At 43.2% G+C, this 22,452-nt stretch overlaps 1 protein-coding gene across 2 annotated transcripts in view; it reads right to left on the reverse strand.

The window, feature by feature from the left end:
* PLEKHO2 (pleckstrin homology domain containing O2) overlaps nt 1-22,452 on the reverse strand; it is a 37,467-nt gene that overhangs the window by 9,376 nt on the left and 5,639 nt on the right. For both annotated transcript variants that reach the window (XR_014213413.1, XM_082198565.1), the window contains exons 2-3: nt 13,471-13,623; nt 4,675-4,791 (exon numbers count right to left, since the gene is read on the reverse strand). Coding sequence is in view for 1 of the 2 variants with exons in the window: in XM_082198565.1 (XP_082054691.1) it covers nt 4,675-4,791; nt 13,471-13,623 (270 nt within the window). In the remaining variant the exon portion in view is untranslated. The remainder of the gene's footprint in view (nt 1-4,674; nt 4,792-13,470; nt 13,624-22,452) is intronic.

Here is a 22,452-nt window from a genome sequence, read left to right on the forward strand (position 1 = left end):
GGGGGTTGGGCAGAAATCGCCTTGGCCACATGCATTAATGGAAGAGCAATTTAGGATCTAAGACAATAAGCACAACAGCAACACCCTAAAAGCTCAGTATTGTCTGGTGGTGGCTCTCCAGGGTTTCAGGCAGTCCAGCCTGGAAGTTCTGAGGACTGAATCTGGGACCTCAACTACTGAACCACAGCTCTTCCTCTAAAAACTGAGTGAGATTCTAGTCCTCATTATTCTGAATAGTTGATTGGAATGGGATGCTGCCTTATACCAAGTCAGAATATTGGCCCATCCAGCTCAGTATTGTCCACACTGACTGGCAGCAGTTCTCCAGGGTTTCTATCTGGAGATGCCGGGGATTGAACCTAGGGCCTTCTGTATGCAAAGCAGATGTTCTTCCACTGAGCTATGTCCCTTCCCCACCTCTGCCCCCTTGTAGACAATACTGAGCTAGGTCTAACTCTGTAAAAGGCAAATCTGATGGGATTATTTTTTTCCTGCTGCTGCAGCTGCTACCAAGGTAAAAAGGGTCAGCAGCCCAAGCAGACAACCAAGAGGGACAGTTTGTGCTCCTCCCAAGTGCCCAGCCAGCTGAGTCTGAGTCACCCTTATAAACACAGCCCTGCAGTGCCAGGGAAAAAAAGCTGTTCTGGCAAATCACAGCATGAGAGCACCCATGCTGAACAACCCGTGCAGCTTACTGTAATTTTAAGAGTGTCCCAATAGCCCAGCCATCTTTTTCCATGACAAGCCATTGGCTAGAAACCCACAGAATGAAGGCGGGGGGAAAGGTGTGTTTTGGGAAGGGAGTGACACACATTTTATTTGGAGAGAGAGAGAGAAGTCACTCGATGCATTACAAAACAGACACGCTTCCCCCACGAAATAACAGCAGCAGCATCCATCTAAATTGCCCAGAACAGTAAGAAGAGGAGTTGAAGGAGGCCTTCCAAGCCTGTCAGTCTGGTCCACAGGACTTTACCCCAAACCATGTCCCTTTTCCATGCCACAGCTCACATCAGTCCTCCTGATGCGGCCCCATAAAGTGCTTCTGCTTGGCTGAAAAGCATCCTTGAACCATGATACCCGTATACCCGAAGGAGCATCTCCACCCTCATCGTTCAGCCCAGACACAGAGATACAGCGCCAAGGGCCTTCTGGCGGTTCCCTCATTGCGAGAAGTGAGGTTACAGGGAACCAGACAGAGGGCCTTCTCAGTAGTGGCACCCACCCTGTGGAACACCCTCCCCTTCAGATGTGAAGGAAATAAGCAGCTATCCCATCTTTAAAAGACATCTGAAGGTATCCCTGTTTAGGGAAGTTTTTAATATTTAATGCTGTATTGTTTTTAACATTTGATTGGGAGCCGCCCAGAGTGGCTGGGGAAACTCAGCCAGATGGGCGGGGTATAAATAATAAATTATTATTATTATTACTATGCCTCTTGCTTTCCTGGATGAAACGTTCTTGTTGAGGAATACAGTGGTACCTCGGGTTAAGTACTTAATTCGTTCCGGAGGTCCGTACTTAACCTGGAACTGTTCTTAACCTGAAGCACCACTTTAGCTAATGGGGCCTCCTGCTGCTGCCGCTGGAGCCCAATTTCTGTTCTTATCCTGAAGCAAAGTTCTTAACCTGAAGCACTATTTCTGGCTTAGTGAAGCGTATGTAACCTGAAGCGTATGTAACACGAGGTACCAATGTATAGCCTGCAGTATCAAGCTGATGCTGTAGTTTCCTCCACCCACTTTGCCTCTGGCTCCACCCACCAAAGTACGGGGCCCCCGGAATATTGTCCCTACACCTGGTCTGACCAGCAGCAGCACTTTAGGATCTAAGACAAATAAAATTCTACCCCATCCCATGAGACTTCTGATTGGAAAAGCCAGGGGTTGAATCTGGATTTTTTTCTGCACAATATCTTTGGATCTGCATATTCTTCCAAATGGACAGCTGGATTAGACTCCGCATCACGCGACAGAGGCCATGAAATTTCTAAGCATCCTGGCAAATTTTCAGCATCTAGAGATGCAATATGGGCACGAGTCTCTCCCCGGGCCCCCACCTCCGAAAGAGAACCCATACCCTCACGTCAAATCCTCAGCCGTGAGCTGACTCTCCCCCCCCCCCCCGCCGCACCTCTCATCCTACCCCTTGACAAGAAAAAGCAACTGCAGTCCGCTTGGGGTCAGGGGGTAGAAGGGGCTGAAGCTTCAGGACAGAGGAGCAAGTGTCACAAAAGTGTGTTAATGCTCTGTTGATATATCTTCCCACAGCTGCAATTCCAAAACAGGGAAATAAAAAAGGGACGCACAGTTGTGTATGCTGGCCTGCTAATGGAAGCACGGTGTAACATCTGCACAATTATGTTGCCTGTCAACACTCGCGCCAGATTCCCAGTGAATGCAAGCTATGTGGGGGTTGGGGAGTCTCTGAACAGTAAACTTTTCGTTGGCGTGAGTCAACCACTCCAGCCACAGAGTTTCATTCTGAAATGGGTCCCCCTGCATCCCTTTGGCCCTCAGCAAGGCAGGATCAGAAACCAAGAACTGCAAAAGGGATTTGTGCACTGAAAGGCTCCGCAAAAACCCAAGATGCCTTTGCAACAGTGTACAGAGATCCTCCATGTGAGGGGTGATCCTGAGCCAGTTATACAGGCGATGAATTTGCAGCTGGTGGGAGGCACATCTGGATGGGAGGGGGGCAGAGAAGGCCTACACAGTGTGACCCAGGATCCCACCCCGCCCCTCTTGTGTGTTCTTTCAAGGCATGCAGGAATTAGAACAATGAGTGTGTGGCTAAGAGAAGTTTCATGTTAATGTTAAGTAAAGGAAAAGAGACCCCTGACCATTAGGTCCAGTCGTGACTGACTCGGGGGTTGCGGTGCTCATCTCGCCTTATTGGCCGAGGGAGCCGGCGTACAGCTTCCGGGTCATGTGGCCAGCATGACTAAGCCGCTTCTAGCAAACCAGAGCAGCGCACGGAAATGCCGTTTACCTTCCTGCCGGAGCAGTACCTATTTATCTACTTGCACTTTGAGGTGCTTTCGAATTGCTAGGTTGGCAGGAGAAGGGACCGAACAACAGGAGCTCACCCCGTCGCAGGGATTCGAACCGCTGACCTTCTGATTGGCAAGTCCTAGCCTCTGTGGTTTAACCCACAGCGCCACCTGCGTCCCTATGTTAATGTTAGTGAGAGGTTATAAGAGAAGCCACTGGTCCTCTGGGCTACTGCCACATAGTAAGTAGTGTAGTGGCAAACTCAGAAGTGCAGGGTCCCTTCATAATAGTCACAGCTATGACTCCTCATTGTCACACCCCCTCACAGCCATGCCCATTCTAAGATTATACAATAATAATAATAATAATAATAATAATAATAAGGAATCCATTGCAATGATCAGTGCAGATCTGTGTTGCCTTTTAGCTACCATCTACTATTTTCTGTGCACATACATGGGCAAATGATTTGGAGTGCTCCAATATCTTCCTTTGGAATTACTTATGGTTGCATTTCCCTTATACGTAACAGAACCTACCTACCGTTCTCTTGAAACTGAAGCCCCTTGCGTTTTCAGCGTCCCTAAATGCTTAGCCTTGGGGCATGCAGAACAAACTCCCCCTCTGTGTTCTTCCTGCAGACCTTCTCCAGAGTGACCCCCAGAGCCAATCCTCAGTGACTGACAGTGGCGTAGCGTGGGTTGTCAGCACCCGGGGCAAAGCAAGTAATTTGCGCCCCCTAACCCGTGAGCCAGGTAGGGGCAGAGAGCTGCGAGTGCGAGTGTGCCCCCCCAGATGTTGCGCCCGGTGCGGCTGGCCCCCCTCTGCACCCCCCACGCTACGCCACTGGTGACTGACTCACCTCCTTTCAAGCTGACTGGCTCCAATCAACACAAAGTTGGTTCATCTCAGTAGATAAAAGAACTTCTATTTCATGCTGATTGGGCAGTTCTGGGATGCTAGAGGCACGGACCCTGCTGCAGAAAGCATAGCAGGTCTTTGACGGTGTTATGTACTGAGTTGAATAGGATCCAAAATGCAACATTCTGATTGGTCCTAGAACAATAGGATCCAAAATGCAGCAGTCTGATTGGTCCTAGAACAATAGGATTCCGAATGTAGCAGTCTAATTGGTCCCAGAACTATGCAGCAGTATGATTGGTCTGCAGGAGCCACCCAATCCAGCTCCAGATGGAAGTGAATCCACAACCTGATTGGCCTACAGGAGAATTCCGGAATTAGCCAATCACGTGCAGATACTTTGGGGGAACTTTCATTCCTCCTCACCACTATGAGCTGAATAAAGAGCATGAAATCCACTCCCAACTCCGAGTATATTTCAGACCGCTTGCAACCCTGAATCACCTCTGTTTGCTCCCATAAATATGACCCTTCCAACAGGCAGAACGAGAAGGCTGCTACACGGGAAAGTCCAGCTCTTCAACAAGCTACACCATGCCCCTAGATAAAGCAACACAGCACACACTTTATATACTGAAGGTTTTCAGTTCAATCTCTGACTTCTCAAGCCAATACATCTGCATGACACTCTGGAGAGCTGTGAAAAAGAACAGCTGTGAAGCATGGATAAGTACACAGCACCAAGAAGAAGTACTGGCTTCTTGGGGAGGGGTGTCAGATAAACGCAATTCATCCATGTACAAAGAGAAGGACATCCTACCTTGTGACCCGGAGACCGGATTAAAATGAACCGATTTTTCCTTTTCAGGAGGGCACGCAACTCTTGGCACCTGTCGTACCGTTCCAGCTCCACGGTCTCGACACACTTCTGTTCGTCCTGCAAGGGGCGGGGGAATAAAATGCACTGGGTTACTCTGATCTAGGACATGAAACCAGGTGCAATGTTGTGCGGAGGGCACTGGGCTTGGACTAGGACGTCCTGGGTTCGAATCCTGCCTCAAGCCGAGGCCCACTGGCCAGGCCTTGACCAGCCATTCTCATTTCAACAAGCGTTCTAGGCTGTGCAATTCTGCAAGGGTGTAAAAAGCTCACAGATTGCAACACTGGACGGCAGAAGGCAGCTTGTGAGTGTGGAAATGAAACTTAGTGATTTAAGTTCATGGCCAAAGGAAAAGAACACAGATGTAATAAAATTCACACACAATTAGGAATTTCAAACTTTTACACAGAGATGGAAAATATAAGAGTATGTCTACCATATATGAAAGAAGAGTCATTTTTTCTCATTTTAGATAATTTTTTCCTGCAATTTCCGCTACTTTACATCACTTAAGATGGTTCTGCTTGTGGTGAGGAACGGCAAGGAGTTTCACAGGGAATTGAAATAAATCTCTTTGCCCCCCCCAGCCCCCTCAACTGCTGGAAATGTTACATCCTTTTGTGCCTACGGACCAGGTGTGAGGAAGCTGCAGCCCTCCATGTTGCTAGACTACAACTCCCATAATCCCTGACCATCAGTCATGCTGATGCTGAGGCTGACAAGGTTTGGAGTCCAGCAACTGCTGGAGGAGCACAGGTTCCTCACAGTGGGAATGTCAGCACAGGGAAGGAGGCCCAATTGACTGCACTGTAGAAGCAACTAAAATGGTCACTGGGCAGCAATATTCTAAGGGTGCAAAAGTGTGCTGTTCCAAATTCCCTTGAGACGAAACATGTCCATATATCTGGTGCTGCTTGCTGGGTAAAGCAGAAAAATAATCTTATCATTATGGGCCCAATCCTGCAAAATCTAGCTTGTGCAAGAAACCAAGTCACAGGAAACTGAACACAACGGAAACGTTGAGCAAACACAGATTATTTTTGTCTGGGTCCGTTTGAAGTCATAAGAAGCTCACCAGTCAAAGCATATATAGCTAGATTGAGATTGCCTCTCTCAATATTACTGCCCTGTCCCAGCCCAGCAGAGTCATGGGGTGCCTGAAACCCCACTGGTTTTCTTTCTTCTTCTTTTTACTTTCTTTCTCTCTCTCTTTGCATTACAAGCAAATCCCAGCTCATTAAGCACATTTAAACCATAAGAGCTTGCCCCCAAGGTGAGGCCACAAAACACAGGAGTTCTGCCTCAGACTTTATTGCTTCCATTACATATAAAATCATTTTTCTCACACCTGAAAACTGGCACTGCACTAGATGATACGTGGTTTAACTTGTATTTTTACTGCATCTTTTATTTCTTATATATTGCATTTTATTGATTACAATTTGAATCCCATAGGTTTCATATTGCGATACCATAAAATACAATACAAGAAGCCATAACAAATACAATTAAAGATCAGTATGGATAGTTACTGTGAAGGACGTGCTGTCTCCCGTCTTCAACTACAAATTAACAGAGACAAACCCTCGCAGAGCTATAATTTGCAGAGTTCTCTGGGAAGAGGCATTGATTGTTAAACCTCTCAGGGAATCGGACCTCTGTGAGGAGAACAGGGGTTAACCATTCTCAGCAATATAACAGATCACAGTTCCCAGGATTCTTTGGAGGAAGCAATAACTGTTTAAAGTGGTTTGATACTGCTTTAAATGGTATGGGTGTGGCCTAAGATTTAGTTTCCGGATTGGTCTGCTTCTGTACATGGAATCTGGGAGCAGGATGTGTCATCTTGTCCTTTGTCTCAAGCAGAAAGACATCATCAGCCAGTCCTGAGCAGGTATGTGTTGGAGAAGGCACGGCTTTAAATATTGAAATACCCAAACCACTTAGGGCTTTATAGGTAATAACCAGCACTTTGAATTGTGCCCAGGAATGAATCATAGAATTGTAGACTTGGAAGTTAGTAAGGTAAAGGGACCCCTGACCATTAGGTCCAGTCGTGACCGACTCTGGGGTTGCGGCGCTCATCTCACTTTATTGGCTGAGGGAGCCGGAGTACAGCTTCCGGTTCATGTGGCCAGCATGACTAAGCCACTTCTGGCAAACCAGAGCAGCGCACTGAAACGCCGTTTACCTTCCCGCCGGAGCGGTACCTATTTATCTACTTGCACTTTGAGGTGCTAGGTTGGCAGGAGCAGGGACCGAGCAATGGGAGCTCACCCCGTCGCAGGGATTTGAACCACCGACCTTCTGATCGGCACGTCCTAGGCTCTGTGGTTTAACCCACAGCGCCACCCGCGTCCCGAGACTTGGAAGTTAGCCTGAGGATAATCTAGGCAAATCCCCTGCAATATGCAGGAATATTCAACTGTCCCATGAAGGGATCGAACCTGCAAACTTGACATGATCAGCACCACCAACGAGCTGGAAGCCAGTTCAGACTGAAAGGGGAAAATAGTATTCTGCTCAAAATACCAGTGAGCCCTGAGAACACTCTGGGAGCTGTATTATTATTATTATTATTTATTGAATTTATATACAGCCCTATACCTGGGAGTCTCAGGGTGATTCACAGAATGAAATCAAGACATAAAACCACAAAATACATAATATTGGCACCAGCTAGCATTTCCTCCTAACTTTTCAAGGGCAGCCCTACGTGAAGCATGTTGCAGTAATCCATGCTAAATGTGCCCAAGGTACATGCGACAGTAGCCAGATCAGCTTCACCTAAAAAAGGGTTGAGTTGACACACACTCAGACTGTTCCTTATATGATATTATAATAGTGTGGTGTGTGGGTGTGGGTGTGAAGGAACCCCTTTGCTACCTTTCATTGCACAAGGCTAACACTATTGTATCATTTTATTTATTTATATCCTGCCCTTTTTGCAGAACTGGGATTCAAGGTGGCTCACAAAAATTAAAGCAAACATGGAAAAAAAGCACAGATAGCTAAAAGATAATAATTTAAAAGGCATTTTATCTACAATAGAATTAAGCAAGTTATAGAAATACAGCACAGCACTATTAAAGGCCCCTTCCTTAAAACCAGTCTGTTCCCAAAAGTCTGTTGGAATAAAGCAGTCTTCACCTGCCAGTCAGCCACAATACAACCACTGTCTTATATTTCTCCGTTTGTATTTCATTGTATATTTTGGCCACGAAGAAAATAATATTTAAAAATACCTATTTCTCTCTATCTACCTTTATACTATGGGAGGGGACTGTGTCCTAGACTCAGGACTACTTTTTCAGATCAAGTACAAATACCAACACACCAAATGCTCATTGCAAGCTTGAGGGACCACCTTCGCCTCTTGCTTGTGTATTTTAAGCTCTCATGCAAACTGACTGTAATTTTTGCAATTCACTGCCATTTACCTCCCAACGTCCAGTTTTCTCCTTTATATATATCTGCCAACATTTCCCTTAATGCATGTGAGTCCACAAGAACTTATGCCATAATAAATTTGTTAAGGCCCAAAGGCTCTTAAATTGCCTTTGCTTCAAGACACCAACCCTATGGAAATCAACTGGAGAACAAAGTGCTATTGAGCCAGCAACATCTGGAGAGGTATCACCAGAGGTGTCACCATCTAAGGCAGAGAAAAAAACACAATCAGACAAGTGTCCTTCATGCCCATAAATGGGCAAAGAGGAGAAAGGGGAAAGGCAGACCAGAAGGTATGAAGGACAATTGCCTTGGCGCTCAGTAGCAGTCAGGAAGATGAGCCATGGCAATTAAATCAGGGGTTTGTTGTGAGTGCATCTTTTAAATTTCTTATCTCTCCCAGGACTTGATGACTTCCAGCTGCCCAGGGGATTAACGATTGATTAGGAACGCCTATATTTCTCCTTGTAGCCTAGCCGCTGCTATCTGGGATCTGGACCACTGGCATGTGTTGCACGTGGAGCTTCCTTTGAAGGCTTTTCATTAAAAGACAATGCGGGGGGACGGGGGTAGCTAGGCTACCAACCGGGACTGGTGGAAGCAAACACACTTTGCCAGCCCAACGCTCCCAACAGTTGCCAGTCCATTTCAGATCTCAATCCAGGAAGCTTGCCTTAAAAACACAGTAGCATTATGTTGCTGGGATTGAGCAGGGATCCTGACACCGAGTTTAGAGTCTACTGAGGCAACAACATTCACTCCATACATTTAAAGCACCATGCTTTAAACACCCGGGGCTTCCCTTGAATAATCCTGGGAAATGCCATTTGCTAAGGGAGCCGCGAGTAGTTAGGAGACCCCATTCCCCTCACAGAGCTTCAATTCTCAGAGTGGTTTAGCAATCAAACCCTCTTCACAGGGAACTCTGGGAATTGGAGCGCTGTGGGGATCTCCTAACCACTCTCAGTACTTTTAACCAACTACACTTCCCAGGATTCATTGGGGGGAACCATGCAGATGGGGCCTGGGTTTATGCTTGAGTAGCCACAGTAGTCTGGTTTCATGGCCTGGAGCCTCACGTGGGCTGCTAAACCCAAGGCTGGGACACAGGAGCCCTCTGGACCGATCCCACAGCACTAGGGCTTATAGAACGAGGACTAGGACCCTCATGGGACCCTCTCCTGGGTCCAAGGAAGTCAGAGGCTGAAAAGGGCTCAATCCAGTCCCAGTCTCCAGTAGAACAGGTTGCCCACTAGAAACTCTCCATGGTCCTGAGGGTTCCTCGGACAAGACCCTTTCTGGTCCAAAGCTGTTCTCTTTATCAATTTTGTACTGGTGAAATCCTTGGTATTTGTGGGTGCTTGTGTACTTTTACACTGCATTCCTGAAGGATGGGTTTTAACTGCAGAACAATAGCGAGCCAAGAGACACTGCGAAACTAGAAGGATAAACACTCACCATCTATCATGCAATGGTCTGGAGACCATAACATCCTTGCTATATCTGAACACACATTTTAGAAACATCAGCTTCATTTGTATACATATTTGGACATTTGGTTGACATGTGGAGAGCTACCTGTGTAAGCTAAGATGGATGTATTGATGGTTATTGTATTGTTAATGTGAGCTGAAATGTTTTTCCTCTCCTGTGTGTTTCTTTCTCTCTCCTGTCCCCCCTTTTCTTCCTCTCCTTTCTATATGTTTTTTTCCATTTCTTCAATAAATTTGCATTACAGTGGTACCTTGGTTTTCGAACATTGCATTGCTCTGTCATTTCTAACAAACCCATCCTTTGACATATTAGATGGCATCTTTCTCAGTGATGGTCTGAACACGGCCCTGAGAGGAAGGGCACCAGATACACACTTTTAAAAATAAATAAGCACCATCGCAATCTTTGCACCATTTTTAATTTTGCAGAGTGCTTTTACAACAGCCTTGCAGAGAAGCTCTGCAGCTTCCAGTTTTATTTTAGTTTTATTAGCCTTCGAGCCCACACTTGCCTCTGTTAGCTCTTGCAAGCTCACCGCTGAGGGTGGAGTGAGGGGTGTGCACGCGTGAAGTTACTAGTCACAGCTAGCAGAAAGCTGTGGGAAGAGGGCAGCAGCGTTAGCAGGTGTCAGAATGAACTACACTACTTGTGACGGCAGGAGAAACGCCACATTTTCAATCGTTCCCCTCTGTGTGTGCTTGGGGGAGATCTCTGAAAGTAAAAAGCAAGCATAACACGGAGCAGGCTGCTGTACAACAACAAAGAGGCATTGCTTTTCCTTTTAAATTTGCAGGGAGCTCTTACAGTGGATAAGCATTCAAAGATGGCATTGCCCCACCTGAAGTTAAAAGTGGTACAGCCTATTCTACTACTTCAGGGTTCTTGCAGTCTTATTCTGTTGCCTGTGTGGACCAGGTCTATAGCTGGTCACCTGGAGGAAATGGGGGGAATACCATAGTTGACCAGGCAAGTGGTTATTTACAAGCATCTTTTACAATTAAAATAACCCTTTTGCACATCCTGTCCCGTTCCCCCAAGGAGCCAGAGGTTGACATGCAGGGGGGCTGTCTCATATTCTCCTCACAATCACCCTGCAACATAGGCTAGGCTGAGAGCATGTAACTGGCCCAATCTTCACAGACGTCATCACTGAGTGGGGACTTGAACACAGGCCTTACTCCAGATCATGTTCTATGACGCTCTTGCTTAATACAACTACTACCCCATCACTCCACCCCAGTCTTTATTCCCAACTTCCAGGAAATCCAAGTCTTGTATGTGCAACTGCAAGAGGAGGTCTGTGTTTCTGAATGCTCTCCAATGTGAAAAATGCTCTCCCTTTGCTCTCTTCCCGTTAGACTGTAGGATCCTTGGAGCAGGAACTTACTCCTTTTTTGCCTATAATATAAAGGGCTGCAGACACTGATGGGGCTATATATCTCATATTTCTTAAAGTATATTAAATTAGCACTTATTATAAAAAAAAAATCTTTTAAAATATCCAAAATGAAAGGCAGCAAGGAGCATCATTCATAAAATCTTTGCTCGGTTGTCTACGAGGGCTTATTCATTGTATAAGTAACCACCGATCCCCAAGTCTGAATTATATTCTGATGCTTAGGTTGCAATCCTAAATTCCAAATTTTCTTCCTCCAAATTTCACATGCACAGGACTGCACCCTTAATTGCTGAAAAGCTGCGAATTAGTCTTCAGTTGATTGTTCCCAAATCCTATGAAGTCATTTCACCTTCTCTTGATGTGGTTTTATTTTCCAGTCAAATCAAAACAAATTATTTGCAAATAATATCCTGGCCAATTCTCAGCAAATGTAAGAAGAGGTTCCTGATATTTGTAAAAATAATAATAAATATTATTATGTTGATTCTCACTAAGTCCTGTGAGGCACGTCCTTGTTATTCCTGCAGACAGCTGGGAAAAATAAGGCTGAAGGAGAAAAATAGTGACTCACCCAAGGACAAAGAATATTCATGCCGGAGCTGTGATTCAAACCCAGTTCTTCAATGTCCAAACACAGCTCTTAACAAAAGAGCAACACAGAGAGCTCCCTTATCATGAGTCAGACCACTGGTCTATTGTTGACTTTGACTGGCAGTAGCTCTCCCTGGTTTCAGACAGAGATTCTCTTCCAGATCTTCCTGGAGATTCCAGGGTTGAACCCAAGACCTTCTGCATGCACAGTAGAATGTCTACTGCTAATCTAACAGGCCTTCACCAACACTGGGCTTCAGACTGCATTTCATTTTCTTCTTCTTTCTTTTTAAAAAGTTCTGCCTACTCAGAATTAAGTCCTGTTGAATTCTGCAGGACTTACTGCAACGTAAAATTGCACAGGACTGCAGCTTTATTTCGACATGAACGTTTGTGGCTTAGAATCTATTTGATCCTTAGATGGCAGAACTGTATCTCTCACTGGCACACATGAGTATAGCGGGGGGGGGGGATGTGTAGCAGCGCTTCTAAGAAAATGGGCTCTATTATTACTAGTTCAACTTTTAAATCTGTATTTCTTCTAAGAGGTAGAGCTGCTTACCCCCAAGCAATTAATAAAAGAAAGAAGCAGAGTTAGATATTAAAATCCTGTTTGATGAATAGACATGTTTTCAATTTTTGTCTGAAAAATAACAGGGAGGAAGCTGGGTGAATCTCTGCAGCAGGGCTGGGGAACCTCAAGCTCTGGGGCTGAATGCAGCCCTCCAAATCTCTTTATCTCCCTTGGGACTCTCCCCAAGAAACACCCCAGCTTTGCACCCCAAGTGTTTTTGCCTGGCTGGAACGTACCCTTGAACACAGACAACGTGTCTTGTTAGTCTGGATGGAGAGGTGGGTGAACGTGTGTAGAAATCAGTATAAAGGTAAAGGGACCCCTGACCATTAGGTCCAGTTGATTCTGGGGTTGTGGCACTCATCTTGCTTTACTGGCCGAGGGAGCCGGCGTACAGCTTCCAGGTCATGTGGCCAGCATGACTAAGCCGCTTCTGGCGAACCAGAGCAGCGCACAGAAACGCCTTTTACCTTCCCACCGGAGTGGTACCTATTTATCTACTTGCACTTTGACGAGCTCATCCCGTCGCGGGGATTCGAACCGCCAACCTTCTGATTGGCAAGTCCTAGGCTCTGTGCTTTAACCCACAGCGACACCCGCGTCCCAGAAATCAGTATACTGAACATTTATTGCCTGCCCACTGGCACATGGCTCCCTGCAAAGTTGACCAGAATGCAATGTGGCCCTCGGGATGAAAAAGGCTCCTCATTCTTGCTCTACAGGGAAACCTATTTCCACTACCAAAAGGGCCTTATCTCTTGAGTGGCTGGGGAAACCCAGTCAAGTGGGTTGCATACACATAATTTATTATTATTATTATTATTAAGCACCTTGGACAATGATACAGACAGCAGGACCTCCAAGGCAGGTATTAAAGCCTGAGCAGGTTGCGCTCCCCAAAGCTTCATGCCACAACACTTTCAAGTGGTACAAGACTGCTGGTTTCTGTTGCAATGGACCAAAACGGCAAGCTCCCTGGAATGTGATGTCTCATACAAGGGGAGAAACAGGAGCTTATTTTGATACGGAATTGACAGGTGCAACCTTAATGCAGGCGAACTATGAGCGCCACTGGTCTTCAGGATTTAGCAGGCGAACGTACTGAAAGGCACCGTGTCAAGACAAGAGTGGCTGATCCTATCATTGCATTGTGGCAGGCCCCAGTGTCACCGAGCACTGAGCAAGAGAACAGCCCTCTCCAGAGAAGCTTTCCTTCAACTGTTCTTACCTCATCTTCGTACACTAACAGTTTGGTTTTGCACAGCTGGATGTAACGCTCCTTCCAGAGACCAAAGAGCCCTGCACTGCTCTTCCTGATCCAGCCAGCTTTCTCCGCTTTAGTAGGACACTTTGGCTTCTCTGGGGTCTCCTCCTTCACACCCTAGAGCCACACCAGGAAAAAAGAAAGGTTGTCATTAGAAACTCAAACCTTTATACCCCCCCCCAGCACATCATGCAGCTATACAAGCAACTTTAATTTATGTGCACAGCATAAGAGGTGCTCAGTTTTTCTCCTGTGTCTCCCCCACACCACAATTCTCCGTTATTTAAGGAGAAAAGAAATTGCAATCAAGGCGAGAGCAACCTTTTGTGAAATGTTTGTTTGTTTGTTTGCATGTGTGTGTGTTTTTATTGCACTGCAAACGAGACAGTCGCGGCCTCAGGCTCTCAATAAAAAAGACACAGCACACAAGGAAAAAAGAATTGGAGGGAAGAGGAAAACAAGTTCCTCCAAGTTACAGTTCTTATAATTGGCAATTGCCCACAGATCAGATCCAATCCAAGAGGTCAAGGCAGCTCCTGCCATGTAGTCCTTCCGTCAGGATACTAACCCTCCCTCACATATTCATCGAGGACATGAGGCAATGCACTCAAACTGGGGCAAGATGGGCACCCCACTTTTCAGACAGGCTTAAGTGAGTCTTGCCTAACATTCCCACTTCCTCCCCCCTCCAACCTTTGAGGACTGGCATGTGGGGGTTCACCTGAGCACCCCTACAGTATAACGTAGAATAAATGTGTTGAAGAGAAAGGTATGGTAAAGGAGAAGTGAGAAATCTAAAGTAAAAAGTAAAAAAAGAGAAAAGGATAATAACATCACAGAAACTGAGATATGAACCAGGAGAGAGGCAAGGATCTGGAGCTCCGGATTCCACGACTTCTACACAGAAGCAGTAATGTTATATGCAACAATGGTAGACAGCAGGCGGTTGCTTGCTTGGCCAGGCCTGGGATATATAGCAGGAGCCTGGCCTCTCTCTAATCTACTCCTGCCACTTCCAGCCACATTGCTCACCCATGGGGACTAGCAGAAAATCAGCAGGGAGACTCGCACCCTGAACATGTGTGTTAGGTGGGGGGACAGGTGCTTTGTCAACGCTACCTCTGGAAACCATCCAACTGACTGAAAACGTATTTTTTAAATTCGTTGAAAGAAATGGTTTAGGATCCCTCAGTAATTCAGGGTTCTCTTTGACGAGACTATACATATATCACATTAGATATATATAAACTGTGGACAGATAGATAACTAAATGTATATATAACTATAAATATAACATGGTGTTTCCTGTTCTCACTTTTCAGTCACATTCATACCCTTTTTTTTTTGCCTTAAAAAAATAAGCCTTGGCCTCAGGCACACTTGCTCAGAGCTGCACTAATAGAAGTCCATAGCCAGGATGGCTACTCAAACACACCAATATAGTCTAAGAAAAAACATCCTAAATTCCAACACACCTTCCTATTAAGGGCAAACAGCTTCTATTTTCCAGGCCAAATAGCCACCTCCCCCCACCCCCAATATCTCTCTCTCTTTAAATTAAAGTCTCATAATATCTTGTGAGAGCTGACAGGATGAGTTCAAATACACTTTGCAGCACACATTCTCAGAAGATCAGATATAAGCTTCCTTTCATGAGTCTGCCCCCAACATTGGAAAATCTTCAAGATTGGTTTGCATGACTTTCAAATAGCACTGCAAAGGGGAAATATGTTAGAAAGAAAATGGGGGAAAGCACAAACACAGAGAATTGCTGAAATGGATATTCTGGTGATTTATTTGTTTGTTTATATTTTTATTTGATTTATATACCATCCTTTATCAAAAGATCCCAGGGCAGTATTATTATTACTAATATAAGTATTATATTAATAATATAATAACCCTTTATCAAAAGATCCCGGGGCAGTGTACAACATTAAGAACACATTTTATGGAGAATCAATAATAAAAACATAATAAAAAGCATAGCAACAGGCAGCATAATAAAAAAATAATCTTAATAACAGTCATACATGCCACCAGCTTTAACACACCGTAAGTTATTTAATGAGTTAAAAGCCCGAGTAAAGAGGAATGTTTTTGCCTGGCATCTAAAGACATGTAATGATGGCACCAGGCAAGTCTCCCTTGGGAAAGCATTCCAGTTGGGGGGCCACCACAGAAACGGCCTGTTCTCTTATTGCCACCCTTTGAACCTCTCTGGGAGGGGGATATAGAGAAGGGCCTGAGGTGATAAGCGCAGGGTCTGGATCGGTTTGTATGGGGAGAGGCGGTCCTTAAAGTATTGAGGTCCTGAGGCTTAATAGGTCAACCCCATCACTTTGAATTTGGCCTGGAAACTAACTGACAGCCAGGGCAGATGGGTCAGGATATGCTCCAACCATCTTGTTCTGGCGAACAATCTGGCCATTACATTTTGCACCAGCTGAAGGTTAGGTTATCTTACTCTTTTTTTCTCCCACTGCCAATTAAAAACTTCTCTTCTGTTGCTGCTCAACATATTCATTGTAAGTACTGCTCTTTGTAAAAAAAAATTGTTTGAACATTTGTGTTTTAGTGCTTGGATCACTGTTGCACTGATGTTTGCTCTTTATTTGTAAGTTGCTCTGAGCAACTGCTTTGTGAAGAGGGAAAGCAGGGCATAAAATTGTTTTGAATAAAAAATAATTAAATCTGGCTATAAATGTGCAATACAAACAAACAAACAAACAAACAAGTACCCCAAATATATTCCTTATGGGAACCTGACTATTCCTAATTTTAATTAGACTGATGCTGAAAAGGTTTGCAATTTAGATTTCTTATTCAAATCTCTTTGAGGGACTGTATTTTATATAATTGACTTTTTATTTCTATTCTTTGTATATTGTATTGTTGTTTTATTGCTGTGCAAATAAAGATTCATTCATTCATTCTTTGAGGGCAAGGATATGAGGAGTGCTTAAATCAGATTAAATGTACTATTTTTAAAAAACAAGAACTCATCTTTCTAATATACCAGGAACTTATGTCTTACTATGTATTACCACTTCCTGCAACTTTCAGTTCTTGTACAAATATAGACATGTCAGGATTTCTGATTAAGCTCCTTTTGGTGCAACTCTTAGAAGCATATCAAGAGTCTATATCAAGAGTCTCCTTTGCACAGGGCTAAAAAAAGAAAAACTATGAACCAGATCATTGAAATTCAGGCAGAAATCTTATGGAGTAAGTCCCCACTGAATGTGTATGAGGCTTACTTCTGAGACATATGCAAAATTGCAGTGCAACAAATACTGTACAAGTTCTGCAAATGGCAGTCCTGGGTTTCTCTGCATGTTTGACCCCAATGATCACACCACTGTCATGTATTTAATGGTTTGTTTTTTGGGGTTTTGGGGGGGCAGCCAGTGCATCAAAAATAAAGTTACTCCGGTTGCTGGAACGAGCATACCAGTTCACTTCTTTGTAGTGGTCTGCAGCTAGTGTGGTCCAACAATAAACGCGGTGGACTTGGAAGCCGCACTACTGCTTTGAAATCAGTGCTCTGACATGGATCCAAAGGATGCTCATTGGCAAGTCACCAGGTATGTGGCCAACAGAGGTTAGCTCAGCTGTTTCCGGTGTAACATTGGCTACAGCAGATGTATAACAAGTGGTACCCTCCCTCCTAGTCTCCTCCCACACTGTAACCAAAATGTGCACAGTGGATTCGAACATTAGTGATGAAATTCTGGACTGCACCATTTCAACTTCTGCAGGGGACAATTACATTTTTGGATACTCACACACAAATTTTCAAACTAGCCTATCTAGAACTTCTTTGGCCCAGAAATGGAAGACACAACATGACTTAAACCACTTGTTGCGGTAGAAGGGTATGTGAACTCTGGCTATTGCAGAGAAAATAACCCACAAATTACATGTTTCTAAGGGTAAGGAAGACCTGGATCATTTCAAAGCTGTTGGTGGGATTTCATTTCTTTTGCGTCAAATTATGATGTACAAAGCTCTCTTCCCCCACATTAGTGAAAATCTTGATATACAGTCATACCTTGGATCTCAAACGCTTTGGCTCCCAAACAATTGAAACCCGGAAGTGAGTGTTCTGGTTTCTGAATGTTCTTTTGGAACCCGAACGTCCATCATGGTTTCCGATTGGCTCAAGGAGCTTCCTGCAGCCAATCAGAAGTTGCGCTTTGCTTTCCGAACATTTTGGAAGCTGAACGCACTTCCGGAACAGATTCCGTTCGACTTCCGAGTTACGACTGTACCAATCTCTCTCCCTCTCTCTCCTGGAGAAGAATACTTTAAGCCTTGCTTCCAAGTATACTCGAATATTACCTGAAGGGAGCTTTGCATTTGTATGTGTGGAAAATTCAGACATATGACTTTACACATACAGTCTAAAAAAGGTCCTGTCCAAAATTTAACCTTTTGGCTTCCATTGTACGCTGAACATTTATTATGGGACAAACAGAAATTCCAATTTGCAAGAAGATACAAAGAATTACAACAAGGAGAGGAAGAGATTAAAGGAGCAGAAGGAGGACTAAGAAGGAAGGAGGAATCTGAATTAGGTGAAGAAGAAGAACAGAGCGGAAGAGAGTCGGACGAAGAGGGAGAAGAAGAAGAAAGAGAAGAGACAGAAAGACTTTAAGTTTAAATTCTTAAATCTAGATAGTGGTAAGGAGAATGATGTTAAAATTATGGAACTGGAATATTAATGGAATGAACAATAAGAAGAAACGGAACGGAATTGAACGTATTCTAAAGAAGAAGAACTTGGATATCATATGCCTACAGGAAACGCACGTGGCCAAAAAACACAGGAAGATCCTTATCAATAAAAGGCTAGGGAACGAATTTGTATCTTCAGACAAAAAGAAAAAAAGAGGGGTGGTTTTATATATCCAAAATAAAATTGAGTCCCGCCAACTATTTAAGGATGAGGAAGGAAGAATAATAGCGGCTCAGATTAAATGGCAAGGTGAAGAACTGATAATTGTTGGAATCTACGCCCCAAACGGGAATAAGACAGAATTTTTTAGATTATTGGAAGAAAAATTATTTGAATATATGGATAAAAAAATTATAATAATGGGAGATATGAACGGCGTGGTATCAATAGAAATGGATAGATTGAGGGAAACAAAGAATAAAGAAGGGAAGTTGCCAAAGACTTTTTTTATGATGATTAAGAACTGTAACCTAATTGACATCTGGAGATTTAGGCATCCGCTAGAAAAACAATTTACGTACCATTCAGAACCAAACCAATCAATGTCAAGAATAGACCAAATTTGGGTGTCGAACGAATTAGTACCAAGAATCCAAAAAATTGAAATACAGGCGAAAGTTATCTCAGACCACAACCCGATTAAGATGGAGTTAAAAGGACTCGAAGAGCGGACTTTCAGATGGAGACTGAATGATAATCTTTGGGACGACCAAAAATTTGTTGAAAAAATACAGAAAAAATTGTCAGAATACTTTCAAGATAATTTAGATAAAGGGATAAAAATGAGTGTAGTATGGGATGCATCCAAGGCAGTGATGAGGGGTCTATGTATCCAACAAAATGCATGGAAAAGGAACAACAAGGAAAAAAAGACAAGAGAGATTTTGAGACAAATTACGGACAACGAACAAAAACTGATTAAAAAACCTAATAATGAGAAGATAAAGCAGGAAATAAAGGCTCTACAAACCCAATTCGCAATGCTAATAAATAAGGAGGTCGAATGGAATATAAAAATGCTAAGACAAAAAAAATTTGAATTTGCAAATAAATCTGGAAAATGGCTTGCTTGGCAGGTAAAAAGAAGGAAAGAACAAAAACTAATTAACAAAATTGAATTAAATGGGGAAGAAATTACAGATCCGAAAGAAATCAGGAAAGGGTTCGTGGACTTTTACACACAACTATATAGGAACAACGAAAGGAACAACAAGGAGGAAATAGAAAGATATCTCGAAGAAAAGATGTTGAAGAAGATCACGACAGACCAAAAAGAACAACTTAATGCCCCAATATGTAGAGAAGAAGTGATAAAAGAACTGAAAAGAGGGAAGGCACCGGGCCCAGATGGGTTTACATCAAGCTATTATAAAGAAATGAAAGATAAGTTGATAGCCCCGCTGACCGAAGTAATGAATAACATCTTAAAAGAAAAGGACATTCCTGAAACATGGAAAGAGGCTTTTATTACAATAATTCCAAAACAAGATTCGGATCCAACACAGATTAAGAATTACAGACCTATCTCCTTATTAAATACGGACTATAAGATCTTTGCCGGCGTTTTAGCCAAAAGATTAAAAAAGATACTATCAAAAATCATACATAAAGACCAAGCTGGTTTTTTGCCAGGAAGGCAAATAAGTGATAATACAAGGAATATAGTTAATATTATTGAATTCCTTTCCGATAGGTGTGATAAACCAGCAAGCTTAATTTTTGTAGACGCGGAGAAAGCGTTCGACAACGTAGTCTGGGACTTCATGTTGAAAAACTTGGAGGTTATGGAGGTGGGACAGGAATTTCTGAATGGTATAAGGGCAATTTACACAGAACAGAAAGCAAGACTGATAGTCAACAACGTCATTTCTGAAGATATTAAAATAGCTAAGGGAACAAGACAGGGATGCCCCCTTTCGCCACTGTTATTTATAGTGACTCTGGAAATCTTACTAAATGCAATAAGACAAAACAGGCAAATCAAAGGGGTCACATTAGGGGCTAATGAGTATAAGGTTAAAGCCTATGCAGACGATGTGGTTTTGACTGTGGAAGAGCCGATAGAAAGCATAAAGGAGAGTTTGGAAGAGATGGGGAAATTTGGAAATTTAGCAGGTTTTAAATTGAACAAAGGGAAAACAAAAATGATTGTCAAAAATCTAGACCAAGATAAGATCGAGATACTGCAGCAAAGAACAGGGATTGAGGTAGCTAGAAAAGTTAAGTACCTGGGAATATGGCTTTCCGGAAAGAACATTGATTTGTACCAAAACAATTACACCCCAGTTTGGAATAGAATAAAAAAAGATATGGAGACATGGGCCAGAATGAAACTATCTTTCTGGGGACGAATATCAATGATTAAAATGATGGTGCTCCCCAAGCTGTTATTTTTGTTCCAAACTATACCCATAATAAAAGGCACAAAAGATTTCAAAGATTGGCAAAAGGTGATCTCAAGATATGTCTGGGAAGGGAAGAAGCCCAGAATTAAATTTAAACTATTGACCGATATAAAAGAAAGAGGTGGCTTCTCCCTACCAGACATGAGATTGTACTATGAGGCAGCATGTTTGTGCTGGATAAAAGAGTGGGTAAAATTGGAGAATAATGAACTTTTAGACGTGGAAGGATTTAATAACAGATTTGGGTGGCACGCCTACCTCTGGTGCGACAAAAAGAGGGTTCACAAGAGGTTTAGCAACCATGTTTTCAGAGGCGCTCTAATAGAGGTTTGGGATAGATATAAAAATATACTAGAACCCAAAACTCCTCACTGGTTATCTCCGTTAGAGATAATGGGGGTAAAGAAAATCAACATGAGAGGAAAGTGGGGAAAATATGAAGAAATGGTGACAAACGAAGGAGGAAAGTGGAAAGTAAAACCATATGACCAGGTTAAAGTTTTCACATATGATTGGTTGCACTATTTTCAGATTAACGAAATGTTCAAAAAGGAGGTGAAGGAAAGGGGTTACGAGGAAAAAGAGTCTAGGTATCAAAAGGAGATAGTGAATAATGAATGTAAAAATCTGTCGAAAATGTATAAAATACTGTTGGAATGGAATACGAAGGACGAGGAAGTGAAATCAGTGATGGTCCAGTGGGCAAGGGATTTCGGATACAATATCCAATTGGAGGACTGGGAAAGGCTATGGAAGGTGAATATAAAATTTACGGCCTGTACGCTTTTGAAAGAAAATATGATGAAGATGCTTTACAGGTGGTATATGACACCAGTGAAGTTGGCAAGGATGTACAAAGTAGATAACAAATGCTGGAAATGCAGACAGACAGAGGGGACATTTTACCATCAATGGTGGGAATGCAAAAAAATTAAAAGTTTTTGGGAGGAGATCTATAACGAAATGAAAAAGATGTTGAGATACACCTTTGTTAAGAGACCAGAAATCTTCCTATTGGGTATTGTAAGAAAAGATATAGAAAGAAAGGACCGCAAACTTTTTCAGTATGCGGCAACGGCCGCAAGAATCGTGCTAGCACAGAGATGGAAGCAGGAGGAAACTCCAACGGTGGAAGAGTGGAGAGAAAAATTGATAGAATATGTAGAATTGGATAAATTAACAGGGAAAATTAGATACACTAAAGACCAAAAGTTTATTCAAGACTGGGGGAAATTTGTGGGGTATCTGGAAAACAACTGTGATGTAAATACAACGCTGGTGGGTTTAAAAGAGGCACTGTAAAGAATCAATAAGTATTGTCGAATAGAAATAATGAAGGAAGGGAGGGAAAACGGCAATATGTAAGAATGGAATGCGTATGAAAGGGAAAACTACAAATGATTGTCAGTAACGTTGAAGGAAGTCCAAAATGGATAAGAATGTTATGATATGGATAAAAATGTATAATTGGTTGGAAACCAATAAAATTTTAAAATGCAAAAAAAAAAAAAGAAAGAAAGAAAAAGAAATTCCAATTTGAGGGAGAAGTTGACAAATGTTAGATGGCTTTAATAGTAATCTAACGTTTAGGCTGTATATCTGAAGGAGCGTCTCCACCCCCATTGTTCTACCCGAACATTGAGGTCCAGCACCGAGGGCCTTCTGGCAGTTCCCTCACTGCGAGAAGCCAAGTTACAGGGAACCAGGCAGAGGGCCTTCTCGGTAGTGACGCCCTCCCTGTGGAACGCCCTCCCACCAGATGTCAAAGAGAACAACAACTACCAGACTTCTAGAAGACAT

This window comes from Podarcis vaucheri (genome assembly GCF_965113315.1).
Source record: "Podarcis vaucheri genome assembly, chromosome: 14".
In the NCBI taxonomy this organism is placed as follows: Eukaryota; Metazoa; Chordata; class Lepidosauria; order Squamata; family Lacertidae; genus Podarcis; species Podarcis vaucheri.